Source organism: Canis lupus, chromosome 4 (assembly GCF_011100685.1).
Source record: "Canis lupus familiaris isolate Mischka breed German Shepherd chromosome 4, alternate assembly UU_Cfam_GSD_1.0, whole genome shotgun sequence".
NCBI lineage: Eukaryota > Metazoa > Chordata > Mammalia > Carnivora > Canidae > Canis > Canis lupus.
Genome location: NC_049225.1, coordinates 3,768,102 through 3,792,294, shown reverse-complemented (window position 1 = coordinate 3,792,294; position 24,193 = coordinate 3,768,102). Strand labels below are relative to the sequence as shown.

The following is a 24,193-nucleotide window of genomic DNA, read 5'->3' as shown; positions in this document are numbered from 1 at the left end:
GCAATTTTGGCATACCTGCAAGAATATATGGGCATCCTTAGGACCCACAGTGGATTGCCCCTCTAATGATATCACTGAAGCTCTTTCATTCTTTTTGGTTTGTTTTTTTCTGTCTGTATGTTGGACAGTTTCTATTTCTATGCTTTCAAATTCATTAATCTTTTCTTCTGCAATATCTAACCTGCACTTAATTCCATACAGTGTATTCTTCATCTAAGATATGGTAGTTTTAATCTCTAAAAGTTTCATTCCAGTCTTTAAGAAAATATCTTCCATGTTTCTATTTAACTTTTTGAATATGAAGAACACAAGTGTAATAACTGTTTTTAATGTCCTTGTCTGGTAGCTAACTTCTGTGTCATGCCTGGGTCAGTTTTGATTGATTGTTATTCTCCCTATCATGGGTTATGTTTTTCTGCCTCTTTCACATGTGGGAATCTTTGATTGCTTGCCAGATAACGTGGTTTTAACATTGCTGGGTGCTGGATGTTTTTCTATTTCTACAAATCCTCTTGATGTAGTTCAGTTTCTTGGAAACAATGAAGTCACTTAGAAACAAGTTACTTGGAAACATTTTTATCCTTTTAGATTTGGCTTTTGTGACTTTATGATTGCTTAATGATTTGCTAGGCTGGGTTAGAGCAGTGCTCATTCATTCTAAGAATAATTAATTCCACACTACAGAGGCAAAACCTTCCTAAGTACTCTGACCACTGCTCTATGAACTATGATTTTTTTGTAGTCCTGTGGTTAGCACAGACTCCCACCTGGCCCTGTGTGAATGCTATGCACTGTTCCCCCTACTCCTTTCAGATGGCTGTTTCCCTGGACTTGGGTGCTTTCCTCACAATCATGCTCTGCTCAGAACTCTCTCTGTGGCTCTCTCCACTCTGATACCCTATACTGTAAATACTAGCTGCACTTCTGCCCAGATTCTCAGTCCGCTTCATCTCCTCAACTCTGGGCATCCCTTCGACCTTACCTCAATGTTCTGGCCTACAAGCTCTCTCAAGGCTATAGATTGAGGCCATTTGACAACTCTCCTCATTTATTTCCCATCTCTGGGATTCCTATACTTCATTCTCTGAAGTCCAATGTCTTGAAAACAATGTTTCATTCATATATTTTTTTTAACTGAATCAGAAGAGGTGATACCAGTCCTCATTTACTCTATCCAGTCCAAAAGTAGAAGTCTCCTTATTAATATCTTGACTTAAGTTATTATTTCTTCAAATATTTTTTCTGTCCTTCCACTTCAGAACTCCAATTACACAGACACAGGCTGCTCAACACCCTTTTTGAACTTGGCCACAGTAACTTCTTGTAAGATACATCCACGAAGGCAAGAGAAACAAAAGCAAAAATGAACTATTGGGACTTCATCCAAGAAGATGAAGATATCTTCACTTCAAGATAAGAAGCTTTTGCACAGCAAAGGATCCAGTCAACAAAACTAAAAGACAAACTACAGAATGGGAGAAGATATTTGCAAATGACGTATCAGATAAAGGGCTAGTATCCAAGATCTATAAAGAACTTACTAAACTCAACAGCAAAGAAACAAACAATCCAATCATAAAATGGGCAAAAGACATGAACAGAAATCTCACAGAGGAAGACATAGACATGGCGAACAAGCACATGAGAAAATGCTCCTCATCACTTGCCATCAGGGAAATACAAATCAAAACCACAATGAGATACCACCTCACACCAGTGAGAATGGGGAAAAGTAACAAGGCAGGAAACCACAAATGTTGGAAAGGATGTGGAGAAAAGGGAACCCTCTTGCACTGTTGGTGGGAATGTGAACTGGTGCAGCCACTCTGGAAAACTGTGTGGAGGTTCCTCAAAGAGTTAAAAATAGACCTGCCCTACGACCCAGCAATTGCCCTGCTGGGGATTTACCCCAAAGATACAGATGCAGTGAAACGCCGGGACACCTGCACCCCGATGTTTCTAGCAGCAATGTCCACAATAGCCAAACTGTGGAAGGAGCCTCGGTGTCCATCGAAAGATGAATGGATAAAGAAGATGTGGTTTATGTATACAATGGAATATTCCTCAGCCTTTAGAAATGACAAATACCCACCATTTGCTTCGATGTGGATGGAACTGGAGGTTATTATGCTGAGTGAAATAAGTCAATCGGAGAAGGACAAACATTATATGTTCTCATTCATTTGGGGAATATAAAAAATAGTGGAAGGGAATAAAGGGGAAAGGAGAAAAAATGAGTGGGAAATATCAGAAAGGGAGACAGAACATGAGAGACTCCTAACTCTGGGAAGTAAACACAGAGTGGTGGAAAGGGAGATGGGCAGGGGGTGGGGGTGACTGGGTGATGGTCACTGAGTGGGGCACTTGATGGGATGACCACTGGGTGTTATGCTATATGTTGGCAAATTGAACTCCAATTTAAAAAAATGTAAATTAATTAATTAATTAATAGGATAGATTATAAAAAAAAAAAGAAAAAGATACAAGGCTGCTTAAAGTTTTCCCACATGCCACTGATTCTGTGCTTATTTTTAAAAACTCTTTTCCTCTCTGAGTTTCATATTGGATTATTTCTATTGCTATGTTTTCAAGTTCATTCATCTTATCTTATAATTAATGTTTGCCCCATAATTAAACAGGTTCAGCATATTTTTATTTTTTAATTTTTTCCATTTGGTGTTTTTTAAACTTAGATATTGTAATTTTCATCTCCATTCAATTTAGGTGTTTTTTTTTTAAATCTTCCATATCTCTAGAACATGTTAAAATTTTCCTCTAGCTTCTTGAACATATAAATATATGGAATTCAGAGATAATTACTGGTAAAGCTCTTTTCCACTCTGTCATTTTTTACTGTTCTCATTAGGGATCTTTCCTGATTCTTTGCACATCTGCTAATATTTGATAGGTGCCAGAAATTGCAAATTTTACTTTGGTTTATAAGTATTTTTTTTAAGATTTTTTATTTATTTATTCATGAGAGACACAGAGAGAGAGAGAGAGAGGCAGAGACACAGGCAGAGGGAGAAGCAGGCTCCATGCAGGGAGCCCGACACGGGACTCGATCCCGGGACCCCAGGATCACACCCCGGGCTGAAGGTGGCGCTAAACCGCTGAGCCACCGGGGCTGCCCTTACTTTGGTTTAAAGGTTGAATGTTTTTGTATTCCTATGGACATTTTTAAAAAAAGATTTGTTTGTTTGAGAGAGAGAGAAAGACAGAGGGAGGCAGGAAGGGTAGAGGGAGAGGTAGAGAGAGAATCCCGAGTAGATACCTGGCTGAGCATGAATCCAGATGTGGGGCTTGACCTCATCACCCAGAGATCATGACATGAGCCAAAATGAAGAGTTGGACACTTAACTGACTGAACCACCCAGGCACCCCTCCTATAGACCTTTTAAAAAAGATTTTATTTATTTATTTATGAGAGATACAGAGAGAGGCAGAGACATAGGCAGAAGGAGAAGTAGGCTCCCTGTGGGGAGCCCAATGTGAGACTCGATCCCTGGACCACCGGATTACTACTTGAGCCAAAGGTAGATGCTCAACTACTGAGCCTCCCAGGTGCCCCTCCTATAGCAGACATTTTTGAGCTTTGTTCTGGGACATAGTTCAGTGACTTGGAAACAATTTGATCCTTTTGGGTCTTTTTTTTTTTTTTTTTTTTGAGCTTTTTCAGGCAGGTCCAATAAATGATATAATTGATATAATTTAGTTTGGGGTAATATCCCCCTGCTCTGAATACCCCATCTGGTGCTCTGTGAATTATGAAGTTTTTCACTCTGGCTAATGGAAACAGGAATTATTCCAGGCCCTTTAGGAGTTCCAAGGACTATTCCTTCTAGTTCTTTTGGGTGCTTCCTGTCCTCAGATATTTTTCTCCCATGCACTCACTGATCAGACTAAAGGGGCAGTCTCCGAAAATCTCCAGCATTTGTCTTTGCAGTTCTCTCCTCTTCTGTAATTTGCCTTGCAAATTCTAGCTGCCTTGGTTTCTCTGAACGAGTTTTGGGAGACCACTGAGCTATGCCCAGGTTTGCCTTTATTGATTGCATCTTAGAAACTTTCTCCATGCAATAAAGGGGGCAATCATAGTGCTCATATTTCTTTCTTTCCTCCATCATCCTTCTTTGATTGATAACCAATGTCTTGAAAATTTTTATTTCATATATATTTGTTTGGCAGATTTGGGGTATTTCAGGAAGGAAGATAAATCTAGTTCCTTTTATTCCACCTCATCGGCAACCTGAAGTCCCTACGGTTTATTTTCAAGACTAAGATTAACCGTTTTTATAATTGTTGATACAATTTCTAATGGTTAAAATCTCATGATAAACTTTTTTTCTTTAAAGATTTTATTTATTTATTCATGAGAGAGAGAGAGAGAGAGAGAGGCAGAGACATAGGTGGAGGGAGAAACAGGCTCCCTGCGGGGGGGCCTGATGTGGGACTTGATCCCAGGACCCCAGAATCACAGCCTGAGCTAAAGGCAGACACTCAACCACTGAGCAACCCAGGTGCCCCAGTGATAAATTTTTTCGAAGAGTGTGATTTTAATACAAAATATAAACTTAAAATTTTAAATTAAGTCCAGGCAAATTAGCTCAGTCACTGTTTCCAAGAATGCTTATTTTTTCGACAGATGTTTGAGCACCTACTATGTAGTAGACTTTCTTCTAGTTGCTGGGAATTATAGCTACGAACAAGACAAAATCCCTGCTCTCATGGAGTTCGTGTTTTGGCGAGTATGTTTTTCAACATGTTAATTCAACGTATATGCTAATTTGTCAGTCTTTTTTCAAAAAGCTCAAAACAATAAAACTAAGTGATATACACATTCTAAGGAACAATGATAAATCCAGGTATAGTTTCAGCCTGAAACATGTTAACAAATTGAAAGCTCTTGAACCACAGATAGTTGTGTAGCACCAATGGGCAACTTTCATTCAATTTGGACTTAAATTTCAGAAGGCAGGTGCCTTGCCTCTAGATCCTTAGTGCCTCAGAAAGTCTGGATTACAGTGGGTACGTAATAAATATGTGATGAAAAAATTTCAACCTACTTGTCTCAAAGGACCTCGACTTCCGGGCATAACTGACAGGGAGTAGCTAACCAGAACCACAGGGATGAAAATGCTTCTGTGCAATGTATCACCGTGAGATGGAAGTGTAACCTGAAGCTGGCTGCTTGTCCTCCATTGTCAGTTCTTTTAAATTTATGACTGGCAGGTGAGAGCTGACACTTCCCGCCTTTGGTTTGCTTCCTGACATTTTATTTTATTTTAAAGATTTTATTTATTTATTCGAGAGAGAGAGAGAGAGAGAGAGAGAGAGAGAGAGAGAGAGAGAGGCAGACACAGGCAGAGGGAGAAACAGGCTCCATGCAGGGAGCCCGACGTGGGACTCGATCCCGGGACCCCAGGATCACGCCCTGGGCTGAAGGCAGGCGCTAAACTGCTGAGCCACCCAGGGATCCCCGCTTCCTGACATTTTAAAATAGTTGATCCGAGCTCTTGCCTTGATTTCCCCAGGTGAGGGAGGGGAGAAGGGATCCTGTAACTTCTAAACTTGACTTTTCAGGGGTGTAGGTGCATGACATTTATGGAAATATGTGGAAAACGTGAAGATGCAAATGGTATATGGAAATGGTAATGGATATGGGTGCGCTGGAGGTGGTCGGGGATCCAGGCCCAGGGCGTCCTCTCCCGGCTCTCCCCGGGCCGGTGTACACCCATCCCCCCACCTCCCCAGTTACCGGACCGAGGCGCCAGCAGGCCAATCCCACCGCGAGCCAGAAGGGTAAGTGGGAGGCGTGGGCTGGTGCAAGCAGGCTCAGCTCGCGACCAAGGAGGTTTGCTGCAGCGGCACGAGCGGGGACCCCCGCGCCCCGCGCCCCGCGCCCCGCGCCCCGGCCGGGGCCCTCCAGCTCGCCCGCGGGCCCGCGGAGCCCGGAGCGGCGGGGGCGGGGCGGGGCGGGGCGGGCCGGGCCGGGCCGGGCCGGGCCACGTGACGGGCGGCGCGGGTATTAAGCGGCGCGGCGGGCGGGCGCGGGAGCTGGTGCTTCGCCGCGAGCCAGCGTCTAGGCGAGCCGCCTCGAGAGCAGCCGCGGAAGGTCGCCCCGCGCCGCCGCCCGCGCCCCGCCGCCCGCGCCCCGCCGCCCGCGCCCCGCCGGCCCGTCCGTCCGTCGGTCCGCCCGTCCGTCCGTCCGAGCCCCGCGCGCCCCGCCGCGACCCCGGCCCCCGAGCGCCATGAACCAGATAGAGCCCGGCGTGCAGTACAACTACGTGTACGACGATGACGAGTACATGATCCAGGAGGAGGAGTGGGACCGCGACCTGCTGCTCGACCCGGCCTGGGAGAAGCAACAGAGGAAGGTCAGGCTCGGCCCGCGTGTCCGTGTGTCCGGGTCCCGCGGGGGTCGCGCTGCCCCGCGCGCGCTGGCGCCCCGGGGCCCCTCAGCTCGGGGCGCGTGCGGGGCCGAGACCACGACGGGCGTCCTGCGCCCTCGTACCTGACCTGAGAGCCCCGAGGGGCGCCGCGCCCCCCGCCGCGCCCCCCGCCGCGCCCCCCGCCGTGCCCCCCGCCGTGCTGGCGCTCCAGCCCGCCTTAGGCCGCATCCCCGCGAGTCTGCGCTGGGCCCTGAGCCCCTGAGGCCGTGACCTTGGCCGCAGCAGCCGTCCTTGGGTACTTGGCTCGCTCGTTCGCCCCGTCCTGTCTCTCCTCGAATGAAAGAGGTCGGGTGAACCCCAGTGTCCTTCGAACTCCCTCAGGATTGCCCAGAGAGCCATTCCAAGTCACTGCTTGAATGTTCTGGGCTCCTAAGGGAGGGATGCTGCGTGAACTCAGACATTCACTCATAAAGTAATAACTGTTTCACACTCTACTTATGGTTCATTGAGGTAAGCACACAGGGACCAGGGAGTCAGCCAGCTCCGAAAGCGCCCTGCCCTTCTTGGTTGGCGCCCTCCGGGAGCCCAACGGAATATTCCGCTATTTCAAGGTTTCTTCTTGGGCCCCTTGGCTAGAACAAGTAGGCAGTGCTCACCAGGAGGCTAAATCCCACCTCCTGTTTGACTGGGCACAGAGCCTGGCAGAGTCAGGCATGCCAGCACAGACAACTTTATGACAGTGTCATGACAAAAGCAAAGTGCCTTACAACCCCCCCCCCCCCATTTATAGGGGGTGCACAGTAGATTTTCCATCTAAGGACCTGCTTTTAAGTGAATGACCTGTTGACCATATGTGTACATGGAGAGTGCTCTGTGTAGCTGCCACTGTGAGTGAGTGTGGGCCGTATTGCATGCTGAATTAGTGTATGATGGTCGGGAACTCACACATCCCATACTTTTGTCCCAATGAACAGTATTAGCTGGAAGGATCTCTCCCTATTTGGATAATTATCAAATAACTGAGCATTATTTTTATATCAAGATCTCTCTTTGGTAAAATACCATTTACTATTACTATCTAATTTGGTGACATTTTGCTCTCCACCTTAGTTTGCTAAAACTTCCACCTTCCCCACCTTGGAAACAAGAGAATGGAAGTGATAAATAGGAATTGAGTCTATAAAGGAAAATAAAATTTCAAACCTTCTACAGTTTTTTTAAATGACATTGTAAGGAAAACACATGGCCTGAGAATTATTAATATGTCATCTGGACTAGCTGACGCATTATCAGCAAGAAGTTAAAAAGTAACTTTAATTTTTAGCATGAGTATTTCTCTTTAAAAGATTTTCCCACAGTTTTGATTAATACATTTTTCATGTTGGTTGTTAAACTCCTAAATCTTTGTTTTAAAGGTTGCCTCTTTTTTCTTACAAGAAACAATAAAAAAAGCCAAGAAATTGGATGGGTAATCTCCATCCAATTTTTAGGAGTCCATCATTTTTAGAAGTATAAGTCTGATCACAGTGGTTTCTTTTGGTGTTTTGTTTTGTTTTTTGTTTTGTTTGTTTTACAGTATGAGAGCAGGATAGAGCTGATGTCAATTTCCAAAAGCCACATTGATCTATATCTCCCGTCATATTTTATTTTTTATTGTATTAACAATATTTTTGGATAGAATGGTATTGTAGGTATTGTAAATTTTTAGGTTGGGGATTCCTGTGTGAATATATTATTGTAATTGTACAGCACTTGACATATATTATTGAAAAAATGGATATACTTTCCAATCTCCATTCAAAAGAATACTACAAAGTTTAAAGTGAGAATTCATTTTTTTCCCCTTAAGGTAGATTGAGTGTTGTAGTTGCTGGGGGGGGGGGGGAGTGGTGGGGAGGGAACCCACTGCCCTTGGACACAAATCTGAACAGAGCTAGAAGGTACTCTACTTCTGCTTTTGATATAGAACCTACTCAGGTGAATAAAATAATATTGAACGATGAGCTCAGTGTAGCTAGAGCAGTGGTCTCTATTTATGTCCTATGAGACAAACTGTTGGAACAGGACAAGGCTAAAATACCATTGTTTCTATTGTGGGCTACCTTCTCCACACTCCATTTCAGTGATATGCTGGGTATGAGATCTGTCAACAGATGCTGGTAACACATGATGACGTCTGTAGCATTATAATGGATGCAGTGCCTAATTATATCCACAGTTCAGAGAGTCTCCTGGGCCCTGGTAATCCTTACTCTCGGGTGTGGAATTCCTTGCTACAGAAGGACTTAGAGAAAGTATAGTGCTTTTCTTTTGATGATGATGATTTTTTTTTTTTTTTTTTAGTTTTGGTAAAATAGGTAGAACATGAAATTTACCGTCTTAACCATTTTTAAGTGTGCAGTTCATTAGGGTTAAGTACATTCACACTGCTGCATTATGCAACCAATCTCCTGAACTCTTTTCATTTTGTAAAACTAAACTCTGTATTCCCATTAAATGGTAACTTTACATTCTCTCCTCTCCCGAGCCTCTGGCAACCACCATGCTACTTTCTAGAAAGTCTCCATGAATTTGACTCCTCTAAGGCCTCATATAAGTGGAATCCTACAGTATTTGTCCTTTTATGTCTGGCTCATTTCACTTGACATAATGTTTTCAAGGTCCATTCACGTTATAGCATGGGTCAGAATTTCCTTCTGTTCTAAGGCTGAATGATATTCCGCTGGATGTATATACCACATTTTGTTTATCTGTTTATCCACAGATGAACACACGTGGGCTGCTTTTTGTCTATTGTGAATAACATTGGTGTAAATATCTTTTCATGACCCTGCTTTTCAGGTTGTTTTGTTTTGTTTTGTTTTGTTTTGTTTTCTTTATACTCAGAAATGAAATTTCTGGATCATGCGGTAATTCCATTTTCAATTTTTTAAGGAAGCTCAGTGCTCTTTTCCAAAAGGAGGCAATTCAGAAGACACTGAATTTAGCCTCAGTATGTACAGGCATTTCCAAGTGCTGCCCTTCTCTTTCAGGGGTGTTTAGTAGCCAGGGGTGGGGCATTGATATTCATGTAAATTAGGCTGTCTTCAGTGGACTTTTGAAACTTCTAGAGCTTTGGTATTTAGAAGCAAGCTCCCCTTGGAACTGAGGAACACGTTCAAACTTCAGTTCAACTGTGAATCCTAATCAGGAGGTGACTTGTCAGAACAGCAATGTTGAATATGTGTGCTATCTCTAAGCACGGGTTGCTGTCCTTCACCCCTCTGGGAGACTAGCACAGGCCTTTTAAGGAAATGACTCTGTGTTTTGAGACCTAAAGGTTCCTTACGCCCTTAATTTGCATATGGCTACATGATTGATCAACTTTAAAAAAATTTTTTAACCAGTTGTTGGGAGAATAAGAGAGTGGTTCTTTTATTCCACATTCAGAGTTCTTACTGGTTTTAATCATTCCTAGAGAATTTCAGACTCTTCTGCACATTAGTAATTTAGATGAACCGATTAGCCGTTCACCTCAGAATACCTTCTGTTCGTCCTGGCATCCAGGCTAAAATGTCGCCGTGTCGGATCAGGCAGCATGGTAGGACACATGTGGAAGCAGCTGCCCACAGAGTCAAGATTAAATAGAGAGCCCTGGGACCTGAGAACTGGCCCCCCCCCCCCCCCCACAATGTTCTGTGGAGAGCAGCTGCTAATGAAGGGGTGGCAGGTGAAGGCTTCACCCCTGCACGATGAAATCTGCCTTTGCATGAATTTTTCCGCAGGAGAAAAGGCACGATGTGTTTCAACAAGGTGAATGGTTACCAAAAAGCATGTGAACTTTCTCAGATTCATGAAACCCGGATGAATCTCTGCGCTCCCTTTGTACTCTCTGACCATAATCAAGTCACTAAACCTTCAAGTCCCCATTTATCTAGAAAATAAAGATAAATGATCCCTTTCTTACCTCACCGCATTTTTCATGATCAAATGGTTAAACTAGTGCATGTTGAAGGGGTTCCATACACTGCAGTTGTTCAGATGCTATTATCCTTAAGCAGCAAATATTTTTATTAACTGGTGTAACCGTCAGTAGAGAGCTATGCTGGGACTGCTGAGGGATGATGACACACAGACTTGTTCCTTAGTGACTTTGCTATGGTGTTTTGTGTGTGTGGTAAAATATATATAACCTAAAATTTACCCTTTTAACCATTGTTAGGTGTACAGTTCAGTGACATTAATATATTCATAATATCATGCAACCCTAACCACCACCCTTCTGAACTTTCCCATTGCCCCAAACTGAAACTCTGTGTCCATTAAACACTAACTTCCTATCATTTGATGTACTTTTAAAGAGAAGGTTTATACACTTGCACACTTAGTGCCAGGTGCTAGTTGTTTAAAGAACAAAAGTTATAGGAGGTCAAATCAGGAAAGCCATCATGAGTGAGAACAGTGAGGAAGTAGCTTTGTAGGCTAGTAGGACTTGGGCCAGACCTTAATTTGAGTAGTAACTAAACATTAGCCTAGTGGAGAGAAGAAATGAAAATCGTATTCCTGGCTGGAAAAATAGAGTGAAGAGCTGTTGTGCTATTTTTTGGGGGGGAGGGATGATGATAAGTGTGATGTCATCATAGTAAGTGTTTGCATCACCCTTTAGCACTATGAAAGCAAATCCTCCTTATTTCCCAGGTCCCCCTCACCACCCTCTGACAAAAGACTGAGGGGACAAGCTCAGAGAGTGAGAGTCTAAAAGGAGAAAGTAGCCAAGGTGGCCAGGCTAGGACGCCTGGGTCCATATTCTTGGATGTATCTGCTGCTTGTGATGTGCTTGAGGGAGTGTGAAGAGGAGACAGGCTTGGCTGAAGCTCACATTGCAGACTGGAATTCATAGAGAAGACAGAGCAGGCCAGTGTATAGTGAACCCAGGACTCGGGGTGAGGGTGGAGCCCTGCAGGTGTTGGAGCTCCAGAGTACTGTGCTTAAAGAAGCAGACTATTAGCAGAATGAGACCAGGAGATGGCAGGCAGAAGCCTGAGATAGGACCCACTGGGTAGAGCGTGAGGATTAGAGCCAGGGACTGGTGGGAGCAATGGTGAGGAAGGCATCAATTTGAGAGTGGTCAGGAGGGATTATGCAAGTATTAAATGGCCCCGTGCTATTCCACGGCGGGCTGTGTATAAATCCAGTTAAGCAGACATGATCCCACCCTGAGAGCTCCTGGGCTAGAAACTCAAGACGGTTATATTGACAAGAAACAAGCAAACTGATGAGCAGAGTCTGTTTACCTCCCAGGAGATAGAAAGCTGCCTGTTCACAGGATTCGTCATCCAGTGCAGGGCGGAGGGGAGGGTGGTAGTCCCTGTGGCCGGCACTTGAAGGGAGGGCTGATGTTCCAAGGGGACTCTGATGTCTAGAGAAGCATGTTGGTGGGTCGGCGTGGAAAGGCAGCATCTGTTATGAGCCCTAAGAAACCTCTGTCCCCGGACGGACTGTGGTTCTAAAGAAGCACTTGGCTTGCTGTGGATGATCACAGATGCACACGCTAAAGGCGGAAAAGTCACTCTTTGTCGTCGGACCCTCCCCAGGGCCCTGGGATCTGTCCTGGCGTGTGCCCTGCCCCTTCAGCCAAGTTCATCACCAAAGAAACTTGAACCCCAAAGGAAGCGTCTCCAAGAGTGTGGGAGGACGAATATAATTCTTAGCTGGGAAACTTAATGAGCGCGGCTTCAGAAAGCTGTCAGAAGGCGCTGCAGTCAGTTGCTGCAGCTGGGAGACACCTACGGAAAAGGCGCAGGACTGGAGTGGGTGGGGGAGCCGCCGTGATGAGCAGAGGAGTTGGTACGGAATACGTTGGAGGACAGTCAGAATTGTACCACTGTTTCCCTGGGAACGGTACTAATTCTTCCAGAAAGAACAGAAAGCAGAGATCAGGGGAACGTTTGCTAACTGCTGTGCTAGACCAATTCCGAAGGCAGGAAAATCTTGCGTGCAAGGAATTGGTTTTTCTAAAGGAGCCTGAGGAACCTTTTTTTATACAAACCCCTATCTGAGCACCTGCAGGCTTGCCAGTGTGCCCACCTTCCCCCCCGCCCCCCACCCCCCGCAAACAATTTTCCATGTCAGAAACCAGAAGGTGTTCTGATCTGCAACCCTGCTGAAGAGCAAGATCTAAATGGTCACTTATTCTTTCATTTGTTTGACTTTTATTACCATCCTGCCAGAGGCTAGGGATAGAGAATTGAGTTGACCCCCTAAGGAGCTTATAGCCTGGTTTAGGAGACAGAAAGTTCAGTGCAAAGTGCAGAGCAGAGACACCCAATTCAGCTAGGCTGGCAAAGGAAAGGCAGAGTATTTCCAGAATGCTCCTCTTATGTGGTTTGCTGTCTTTGTAAATGGAAACATCTTCCTCCCTGGCACCCAGGTGGGATGCTGGGAGTTATCCTTGGTGCCTCCCTTTCCCAACTCTGGTGGAGCCCACATGCTAAAGTCCTTTGGACCCTGCCCCTTCCTCCCATTAAGTACTTTCACGTCTTCAGAGTTTCTGTCTTTCCTGCGTGGATTAGGGATGGGAGCCTCCTGCTTTGTCACCTTTCCACAGCTCATGCTTCTCTAAAGGCTCTTCTCCATGATGCTGGCAGGAGTGATCTTTATGGAACCACAAGCCTGGTCATGGTATTTCCTGCTTAAAGTCCCTCTGTGGTTCTTCATTGTCTTCAGGAGAGAGTTCAATCCTCTTACAGTGGTCTGTGAGGCCAGGTCTGAGCTAGACTCTACTATTCCATCCCCCACCACACACACACAGGTTCAAGGTCCAACCTCACAGAGTGGCCCTCACCGTGTTTGAGTCACTCTTTTGCCTTATACCCAGCCCCTGCTTCCTTGGCCCATTCTGGGATTCTTCCTCAATCAGGCCCCTCCTCCAGGAGGCCAGCCTTCTAGAACATGGGTCACCTGGTGCTGTCATGGTCTCCTCCTTGAGGACTATGAGCAGATGCTCTTCCCAGGTTCCCCAGGGCCACCACTGAGTCTGCTCAGACTCAGTACTCATTTGTAGAATGAGAAAATTATGAGTCCTATTTCTGAAAAGCATTTAGTATGATTAAAAACTTTAAATGTAATAATCAAGAAACTTTTTTTTACAATCTTTTTAATTCCTAGAGCTATATATGTATCACCTCTAATTCATGCTTCTTGTGTAGTGGTTTTAAAAAAGATTTTCTTAAAGCATTTTTCTCAGATCCTCAAAATGAATGCAGTTATCTGACTTAATTCTTTTTTTTTTTTTTTTAATTTTATGATAGTCACAGAGAGAGAGAGAGAGAGAGGCAGAGACATAGGCAGAGGGAGAAGCAGGCTCCACGTACCGGGAGCCCGACGTGGGATTCGATCCCAGGTCTCCAGGATCACGCCCTGGGCCAAAGGCAGGCGCCAAACCGCTGCGCCACCCAGGGATCCCTATCTGACTTAATTCTTATTCTAAGATTAAACCTTCAAAGACAAGCTGTTAATTTAAAAAAATGGAATTTATAGATTTTTGTAATTAAAAAGTCATAGATTCAGATTTATTTAAATTGAATGTGTCACTGTATTAATGAACAATTTCTGGTCACCTAAATTTGATTTGAAATGACCTTTTTTCCTCCAGATTGAAAATATTTACCCACTTAATAAAGAAAATTACATTTAGATTCAGATAAGTATAAATTTAAACGCGTGGGTTTTATGTACAAACTATCGTAAAACAAAAAAAAATTTTTTTTTTTGAAAACATACTGTGCTTCACAGTAGCAGAATTACAAAATAAAGAATAGACATGGGTGATTCGGAAGAGTGTGTGTGTTCCTGAAAAGGAATAAGTCTGAATGCCAAGTCCAAGACTAAGTAGTTATCATGATTTTGCATTGTCTTGCTTTGTTTCTTTATTTTTGTTAGCAAATAAAGGTGTTAGTTATAAGCCTTAGGAATCATTATACATTAAAAGGCATGCAATCTTGGAAAACACTCTCCTTTTTTAGTGATTGTGGGGACCAAATGGACAAGTAGGTAAATATGAGGTTGTTTGGGGGAAATGAGAACTGTATTTAATATGAAACTGTGATCGAGTCTTATATAGACAGTTATAATTGAAATTGGCCAATCAGGTAATCCTACCTATTAGAGTCATAAGGAGTCTTTAAGTTATTTCACGATAGTCAAATAAGATGTGAAATAATAGTTATTTTGAAGTTAGGTAATGTCATTGATTTTTATTAAGAATTTTGAGGAATTTTATATTAGGTCGAACCATTTGAAAGCATTTTGACTTCCAAAAATTGCAGTTACTTACTTTCAACTCAATAAAACTATATTACCACTAGGTTCCAATGTATTTGAGATCCATGACCAATACCATGCAATAGCCAAACCATAAAACTGAATTCTAAACATTTCTAGCCTTATCTCTAATGCCTTTGGTGTTCATAAGGGAATTGTTGGATTTTGTAATAGTTAAAAATGTGAGGTTTGGATTGAGAGCTTGACATCCAACAGAAATATCAAGGAGAAAGATCAAGCTTGGAGGTTCAGGCATAGAAGCTATTTGCTCGTAGGTGATGGTTGAAACTGTGGGGAGGGGAATGTGGAAGGAGGTCTGAGAGGACTTCCACAGGAAGCAGTGACATTACCTGCACGTGGATGTGCATACATCAGACGGCTTGGAACCACTTGAACTGTGGAGATGTCTTTAATTTTCTTCCTGGAGAAATCTCACCTTGGTATTCCATTGGAGCTTTGCCAGTCTGAATCTGGCATATGAATTGGTTTAGCTGCTGGAAGAGAAACCCAGGGATTTGGCACCGTGGGATGGGATATCTTTTAGCCAATGAGATAAGGTGTGCTTTCAAAGGAAATAAAAAACTATGAGAAATTATTTGTGGTGGTGTGCTCAGGTCTAGAGCATAAAACCCTTCTGCAGTATTTCAGTATGATAGGCTTTCTTAAGGGAGACTGTATTGAAAATTTGTAAGGATTACTGAAAACAGTAGAATGTGTTTCATCTTATGCTAAATGTAAATTTTTTAAAAATTTTATTTATTTATTCATGAGAGACACAGGGAGAGGCAGAGACACAGGCAGAGGGAGAAGCAGGCTCTACACAGGGAGCCTGATGTGGCACTCAGCCCTGGGAGTCCGGAATCACGCCCTGAGCTGAAGGCAGATGCTCAACCGCTGAGCCACGCATGTGCCTCCTAAATGTAGAATTTAACCCCAAGATAGATTTCCTTTTTTCTCTTTTATCATTTATATGATTAAGGGAATGAAATGAATTATTGCCCTCCTTCAGATGTTTTGTTTTAAGCTTTTTAGAAAATATTATTGAGGGACACCTGGGTGGCTCAGTGGTTGAGCATCTGCCTTTGGCTCAGGGTATGATCCCGGCATCCTGGGATTGAGTCCCATGTCAGGCTTCCTGCATGGAGCCTGCTTCTCCCTCTGTCTATATCTCTGCCCACCCTCCTTTCTCTCATGAATAAATTTAAAAATCTTTAAAAAAATATACTGGTATTTTCGGTGTTGGAGAGGATCTGTCATGAAAATGATAGAAGACACATACAGAGTTATAATCAGTTTAGAGATTACCCACAGAGGATAATATTTTTCTATTTTAAGACAAACACATTTTTGAGGGGAGGCAGGGGTGAGAGTTAGATTGAACTGGGATGTGGGCAGAGAGACATTAGAGAAATGCAAACTATGCATTTTACATTTTGCAAACTGTATAATTTCTGTTGTTGGAATTTTATGAAATAGGAGGTGGCTGATTATTTTATTGCATACTTCGATCTCTTGTTAAATTTTGAAATAGATGCTTAACATTTTTTTTTCAGTATAACACTAGAACAAAAAGAATTTCAACAATATAAAAGTGATATTTTAATATATGAATTTTTGGTAGTGGATTAAGGAAAGGAGGAAGAAGAGGTTTGGCATATTAATCTTAGCATCGCAGACTATTCACTGTAAAGGGGCAGAGCAGCTGTTTATTGAGAATTACTGTTTTAACCATAGATACTATATCACTCAAATTTCACAACAATCTTGAGGGCAGAGTATTATTATTCTCCTTTTTTAGTGAGGGAAGTTAAGTAACTTGTCGAAGGTTTGTTGAGGGTGAGGAAGTATAGCTGGAACCCATGCACACAGAAATCTAAATTACAAAGGCATGACCCTGTTTCTCAATGGGAGCTTTATAAAATGTGGAGATACTAAAGATGTTATTGCATCCTTTGGTCTGTAAGTGGCAAAGCTGAATTTTGGAGCTGGGCTGCTTTACTCTGAAGGCTGTGCTGTTAACTACTAAACATTTTCTGGGTTTTGTTGTTGTTGTTGTTGTTGCTTTCTACTCATACTTAGGATCTACACCTCAGAGCAGAAGTGTGGGAGTCGGTATTTCTAATTTCTTGCTTATCCCTAACCAACCGCCTCTGTGGAAGAGTATGGGTCTGTGAATTTTTTATTCCTAAATGGGAACAATTGGGGGCATCTGATAAAATGAGAGAACTAAATGTTGAGGCATGGGGAATACTGTCATGCACAGGTTTTTCTCTAGGTCAGATCATAGCAGTTGGTGTGTTCAGCAGAAATGCCAAAGGAGGAGAAGAGAGACCACAGGGAAAGCTAACTAAACCTCTAAATGGAGTTTAGTAGGACATGCCATTAGGGGCATACCTTTGGTATGCTGGTCTGGCTGACTCAGTTCCAAAAGAAGCCACAGTTCAGGATGCCTAAGTACTTGAGTCAACTCCCTGTTGGAACCAGTAGATGGGACTCCAAGAGGCAAGAGTACAGATCAGTTATTGTCCTGCAGGCGTGATGTCTTAGTGGACAAGAATGCTCCCTGAGATCTGGGCTCCACAGAGATTCAGCCTACACACTGTGAACTGGCAGTACCAAGGGCTCCTTTTACCTTATATTAAAAAAAAAAATTCCACTTTCCTTTTCTGTAACTTCCTATAACAGAAAGTTTTAAACATACACCAAAGCAGAGAAAATACAGATTAGAGTGAATCCTTTTGAATGCAGCTGGCCATGGAAAGTCCAAGTTTCATGCATAGGGGGTGTTCCATACTTCTCCCCACACCCCAGCTTTGTGGAGGTATAATTGACAAAAAATTGTATATATTTCAAGAGTTTGGATATGTGCATACATGGTGAAATGGCTACCAGGGATGTCCACGTCTAAGAAGAAAAAGTTTTTATGTTCACCAAGTGTTTTATTCCCTAAACAAAATTTTGAAATAAATCAGCATGAAGCAGAACTTCAAAGGAGGCCAATTGTCACCATCCCCTCTTGGAGTTCCTCTCTTTTCACCCCAAACCCTACGCTTCCTGCTACCCCTCTGGCCATCTGGGCCTCCTCCATCCTCTGCTGTGCTTGTGCACCTCCCCTCATCCACCAATTCTCCTAATGATTTCTCAGACTCTTACTATTATATTCCCCAAACCTGCCTTTCTAGAGATCACCCTTATTTTAAAGGTGATCTTTCTAAGACAATAACCTTGTTGTCTCCTTCCAGGAAGGACCCTCAAGGTAGATTTCAGGCAGTCTACGAGAAGAGGATGGAATTGTGCAAAGCACTTTGGGCAGAAGCAAAAGCCGTTTAACACCCTATGATTGCAAATGGTTCACTGCTATGTTAGTGCCCATGTGTAAAGTCAGCCCATGTACTGATAGGGTACATGCCATGGGTAAGGAGCAGCTCTCTCCTGCTGCAGACTGATCTGATGAAGTGACCCTATAAATTCTTTCAGGGTTATTGGTCTAGTTCTCTCTCAGTTCCTCTGATCATTGTTTTCACTGCTTTGGACGGTGAGCTTGGGTTTGAGACAGGAGTTGGGAAAAATGTCTGAGGATGCTGAACTTGATACATCTTCATTTCCTCTACCACCCCCAGAGTACAGCCAGAGGAAGGAGAGAGCAGACATTTAAAGGGTTCTTGGGGAAAAGTTATTTTTAGAGGTGGTCTTGCCAAGACTACTTCCGGCGATTTTATTTAGACACAGATCAGGCCCTTGCCTGCTTATATGTGTGCATTTCTAGGGTAGCCGTGGAAGTGATGGGGGGCCCTTACACATGCTGTAGATCCAGGCCACCTCATTCCTGGCAAAAATTCATTTTATCTTATCTATTTTCTATCCCCTCCTCCACCGCCAAGCTTTATCAAGATATAATTAACATACAACATTTTGTAAATTTACGGTGTATAATGTGTTGTTCATTTCTCAGGACCTCTATTCTTTTTTTTTTTTAAGATTTTATTTACTTACTTACTTACCTATTTATTTATTTATTTATTTATTTATTTATTTAAAAGACTTTATTTTTATTTATTCATGAGAGACAGAGAGAGAGAGGCAGAGACATAGGCAGAGAGAGAGGCAGACTCCATACAGGGAGCCTGATGTAGGACTCGATCCCGGGACTCTAGGATCACGCCCTGGGCCAAAGGCAGACGCTCTACCGCTGAGCCACCCAGGGATCCCTAAGATTTTATTTATTTGTTCATGAGATACAGAGAGAGAGGCAGAGACACAGGCAGAGGGAGAAGCAGGCTCCCTGCTGAGCAGGGAGCCTGATGCAGGACTTGACCTCAGGACCCTGGGGTCACGACCTGAGTGAAGGCAGGTGCTTCACTGACTGAGCTGCCCAGGCACCCAGAAGTAGTCCAGTTTAGACACCAACTCTATAGTCACTCTGTTCTGAGGACCTACACGTGGTAACCTTAGAGAATGTTAAAATAATGTTGAGACCCAAATAATTTATATATAGGATAGTGATGCCTTTTCTCAAAATACTTGCTTATTTCTGAACTTTAAAAAATGCAGATATTGGTGAAGTGAGATTTCTTATACTTTGTGACAGATTTAAATACCAGAGTCTAGTAATTTCTGAATCTTTTAATTCATGAATCCTTTAGAAGACCAATTCTTGCAGAGAGCTGTGGGAGTAAGCCATGTGTGTGGAGGGATGCAGGGCCATGGATCCCGCTGGTGGGCCAAGTTCCCCTCTGAAATACATGCTGCTTTTGGTATTTGATATGCTAGCTATATGTTTTTATTAGTACTGTATAGACTCGCACTTTAGTTTGATATTAATATGTGCACATCTGAAAAACTAAGAGTTAACATTATTTAAATAGGTGGACCAGTCACCAAAGTCAAATCTCTGGCTTTGTTCTTCAGGCAGTTTGGGTTTTTTCTTTAAAAACAAAACAAAACAAAACAAAAAACGAACAAGTGTGTGTATATGCATATATACACTTAGTATATATACACTAAATATTTATATATGTTCAGACCCTTGAAAATCTGGGAGTGAAGTGGTGATAACTATATTTACTGTGTGATAAATTCATGTTTACTGTAAAGGTTGCCCCTGTTTTTATACTTGGATGCAAGATGGGGCTGCCTCTGTTGGAGTCCTTTAAGGACTTGGTAAGGAAACAGGAAAAATCCTGTCAGAAATACCTGGTGTGTGACAGTAGGTTCTATTGCTGTAACTGGTATCTGGGTAACTGGATATTACAGACTCCAAATGACTTCTATTCTGTGGTCCTAGAACTTGGACAGTGTGTACCTTCTCCATTAGGGTTTTGAAATGTGATGTTGAAATAGGGATTTTATTATATTTATTTTTTATTTTTTTTAAAGATTTTATTTATCTAAGAGAGAGGGAGAGAGAACACGAGCAGGAGAGAGAGGGAGAAGCAGACTCCCTTCTGAGCCAGGAACCCAATGTGGGGCTTGATCCCAGGACCTTGGGACCATGACCTGAGCTGAAGGAAGATGCTTAACTGACTGAGCCACCCAGGTGCCCCCAAACTGTGGATTTTATTTTATTTATTTATTTATTTTTAAAGATTTTATTTATTTATTCATGAGAGACAGAGAGAGAGAGGCAGAGACACAGGCAGAGGGAGAAGCAGGCTCCCTGCAGGGAGCCCAATGCAGGACTCAATCCCGGGTCTCCAGGATCATGCCTTGAGCTAAAGACAGATGCTCAACCGCTCAGCCCCCAGGCATCCCCAAACTGGGGATTTTAGTGTGAAACTTTAAAAAGTCCTGAAGCAGCACTTCATTGATTAACTTCAGAAATCTAGATTTGCTTGATTATATCCAATTTGAGTTTTTGTTTTTCAGGGAGAAATATGGAGGATTAATGATATAAAACTAGCCAGCATAATTATAGATAGCCACGAAGACCAAAGAATCTAGGCTAACGAATTGTATATACTTCCCCGAATTACTTTTTAAAGATACATATTTGCATAAGTCCTACACATTCCCTACAGAAAAATATGGATAAGAAAATTTTAAAAGTCACAATCTAGAGAAAACTGGTGTTAACATTTGGCCATATTGTCTACCAGAACACTTTATGCTATAGTATGTAAGAATATGTTTATGAATTTTACACTATAATATGTTTTATCTGAAATGTCTCAGGGAATGAAGACTTCGTAACATAGCTTTGTGCATACTCTCCACTCAGCATGAGCCCTGGGGAAGAACTTTTAGAAGGAAGAAATCCAAGCGTGGTTCCGTCCAGTGTGGAGTGAGCAGGAACTTCGGGAATAACCAGCTTTTACCCCTTCTGTTAACCAGAGATTTTCCCATATGGAGAGGGAACCTGTAGCATACCTGATGGAGGCTGTTCCTGACTTAGAACTGTGCTTCTGGTCTAGAATACCAATGCAGGAATGTGGTGTATACAGAGAACTGTGTCATTCTAAATGAACGCTTTAATCCCTCTGCGTAGGCAGCCATTTATTTGGGTCCCTGAAAATAGTAACAGTATGGTTAACTTGAATTAAGGGATATTTATTTTGCTGTCTACGTCCTACAAGCTGTTTCCCTAGTTGCTGGGATGGGCCGAGGAGGGAAACATCCCTTTGCTTTTTTAAAGGGTAGCTTGAATTCATCCTCAAGAAGAGAATAATGAAAGTATAATAAATGTTGCTGTTGCCTAAAACCAAGCAACAGTTAGGTCTGCCCTGTCACAGAGCCACATCTTGCACATAATTATCCTCCAAGAGAACAAGTTATTTTGGGAAGCATAGCTCAGGATCAATCATATATAAGGCTGTTTGTTGGGAGCCTTAAATGCTTGCTTACCAGAAAGTCCTCAGAAGAATTCTCCATGTAGCTTGTGCCAGCTTGGGGGAGGCAGGTGTGACCCCACAGAACTCCTGGCCAGTGGCTAAGTCAGGCTCATGGCCTAGGGATTGCTCTAAGCTTGGATGACTGAGCACTGAGAGCTTTCATGTGGTTCTTTGAGCTTGCCACTTTTTTTTTTTTTTTTTTTTAACTTTTAGAGCAAAAATGACTGAGACTTTGACTCTGAAGATACTTGATTTGGTTAGTTTAACATATGCTTCCAGCCCTAAAATAGTTGGGGAATAATCTACAATTTTCTAACCTGCTCATTTTTTCCACTTAACAGTTAAAATGGGGAGTTTCATCAAGATCATTTGCTAACCGTTGTTTAGAAGAGAGAATGCTAGAGCTTGTTTTAATAAAAGGTTTTTAAAATAAGCTTTATAATTTTTTTTTAGAGTTTTTTTTTAATTTTTATTTATTTATGATAGTCACACACACAGAGAGAGAGAGAGAGAGAGGCAGAGACACAGGCAGAGGGAGAAGCAGGTTCCATGCACCGGGAGCCTGACGTGGGATTCGATCCCGGGTCTCCAAGATCGCGCCCTGGGCCAAAGGCAGGCGGTAAACCGCTGCGCCACCCAGGGATCCCAAGCTTTATAATTTTTATATAAGAATGTTGTTTTAAGAATTTTTAAAAAATTATTTATTTATTCATGAGAGACACACACAGGCAGAGACACAGGCAGAGGCACAGGCAGAGGGAGAAGCAGGCTCCCTGTGGTGAGCCCGATGTGGGACTCGATCCCAGGACCTCAGGTCATGACCTGAGCCAAAGGCAGACACTCAACCACTGAGCCACCCAGGTGCCCCTTTAAGAAATTTTTAAAAAGATTTATCTATTTATTTGAGAGAGAGAGAACAAGTGTGGGGAGAGGCAGAGGGAGAGAATCTTTAAACAGACTCCCTACTGAGCATGAGCCTCACTTGGGGCTTGATCTCACGACCCATGAGATCATGACCTGAGCTGGCACCAAGAGTCAGATGTCCAACTGAGTGAGCCACCTAGGCACCCATTTCAAGAATTTTAAAACAGTCCTTGGAATGAAAGTAGAGGTAGCTCAGTGCAATGAATACTGAGAATCATCAGATCAGAGAAGTGGTTGAGGTCCTTGCTGTGTTGCCTCACATGCCTTGCCGATAATAGAGATGAAGACATGAGTAATCGCAGCTGAGAAATAAGATTTAGGAGTGTGAGTAATAAGAGAACTCCTGTAAGTGGTGATAAAATGTTTGTGGGAATTTTTCTTGAGCAGGGAGGAAATTAACAGATGGAAATACTTTAGCTTCTAGATAAATGTAAGATCTTTATGGAACAGGAAAAGTGCTAAATAATTCAGCCCAAACCCAGTATTCTTTCTGGTGATTTGGATAAGAGGGAACACAGGGACACGTATCAGACTTTAAATGGAGGCTTTGACATAGAAAAGGCATCCAGTAAGCCGAGACAGTTGTCATTTTCACAGGACAAGGGAAGCATTCTATAACTTAAGATCAGCAAATCAGACTTTAGTTAGTTCCGTGTATCATTCTTGTGTATCAGTTACTGGTTCTCTTCACTGAAATCAGTAGCATTTAGATCAAAACAGTGGATACTTTAAGCGTATTTGAATGTTGACCTCTGTGGAGACGAAAGACCTGAAAGCCTAAAGTTTTCAAAGACCATTATTAAATAAAGGTGCAAATTGTGACTGTCACACAGATTTAAAAAATGAACAAATGCTAAAGATGTCATTTAACTCATTACCAATGAAACGTCTGGAGAGGAGTTACAAGCAGGTCAAAAGAAAATCCAAAGAATAGGCACATATTAATAGATGAGGGATAGCGAAACAAATGGCTGAATGGAAGCAGAAGATTTTCTCCAGGAGGAAGGATTGTCCCTGTGCCGTGCAGAATCCATTTCTTGTCTAGAGGCAAGAATTACCTTTGCTGCTCTCCTTTATCTGTGACTTACATGTCATAGGATAGCATAAAAGGGGTGCGGTAACTGATAAATAGGTTTCCCACTGAAGCCCAGACTTTTCTGTATATAAATTAGCCTTAACTGTTGTGACATCATTCCAAATTCCATAACTTTAATCATCCATCCTTTCTGTAAGTTATGGAGGAGATGGTACCTACCAGAGAGGCCACTGCTCAAACTGGAACCCGTCTGGGCTAGATTTGGCTTTGTTAAAAAACCTGAAAAGCATTTTTTCCCTGTTAGGCAGTCTCCAAGCTTTTAGCACCTTTCTTATGTATTCCTAACAGCCCAGGACCTAAACAGTAGTTATTCTTATGAGCCTGAGGACTGACACCTAAAATTCACAGTTCAGAAATTCTGATTAAAACCAGATGTGGATAGAACTATCTTTTCAAGTGCTGGCAGAGTCATCTTTAACCTACCCACTTAAAGAATCATCCATTAACCTGACTCTATTTTTAGATGCCCTCAGCCATGGGGTTGTCTTTTATTATTCACAAGGGTTTTTTTTTTTTTTTTTTTTTTGGCAAGATTACAGTCTCTTTTAACATTTAAGGATTCTGCAATTAAGTTTGACATGATAATAATCTTTAAAAACATGGAACTTAAGCAGATACAGATTTTTTAACTCCTCAGTCTTTTTAATTTTTTCAGT

The 24,193-nt window shown here is 42.6% G+C and overlaps 1 protein-coding gene and 1 long non-coding RNA gene across 2 annotated transcripts in view; one reads left to right on the top strand and one right to left on the bottom strand.

Annotated features, from left to right (window-relative positions):
- LOC111095427 overlaps positions 1-12,264 on the bottom strand; it is a 69,663-nt gene extending 57,399 nt beyond the window's left edge. The window contains exon 1 of the long non-coding RNA XR_005357738.1: positions 11,663-12,264. This is a non-coding gene — a long non-coding RNA (uncharacterized LOC111095427). The remainder of the gene's footprint in view (positions 1-11,662) is intronic.
- The window catches only part of ACTN2 (actinin alpha 2), a 66,476-nt gene continuing 48,340 nt past the window's right edge, over positions 6,058-24,193 (top strand). The window contains exon 1 of the mRNA XM_038533826.1: positions 6,058-6,374. Coding sequence (XP_038389754.1) covers positions 6,249-6,374 — 126 coding nt within the window. The 5' untranslated portion in view covers positions 6,058-6,248. The remainder of the gene's footprint in view (positions 6,375-24,193) is intronic.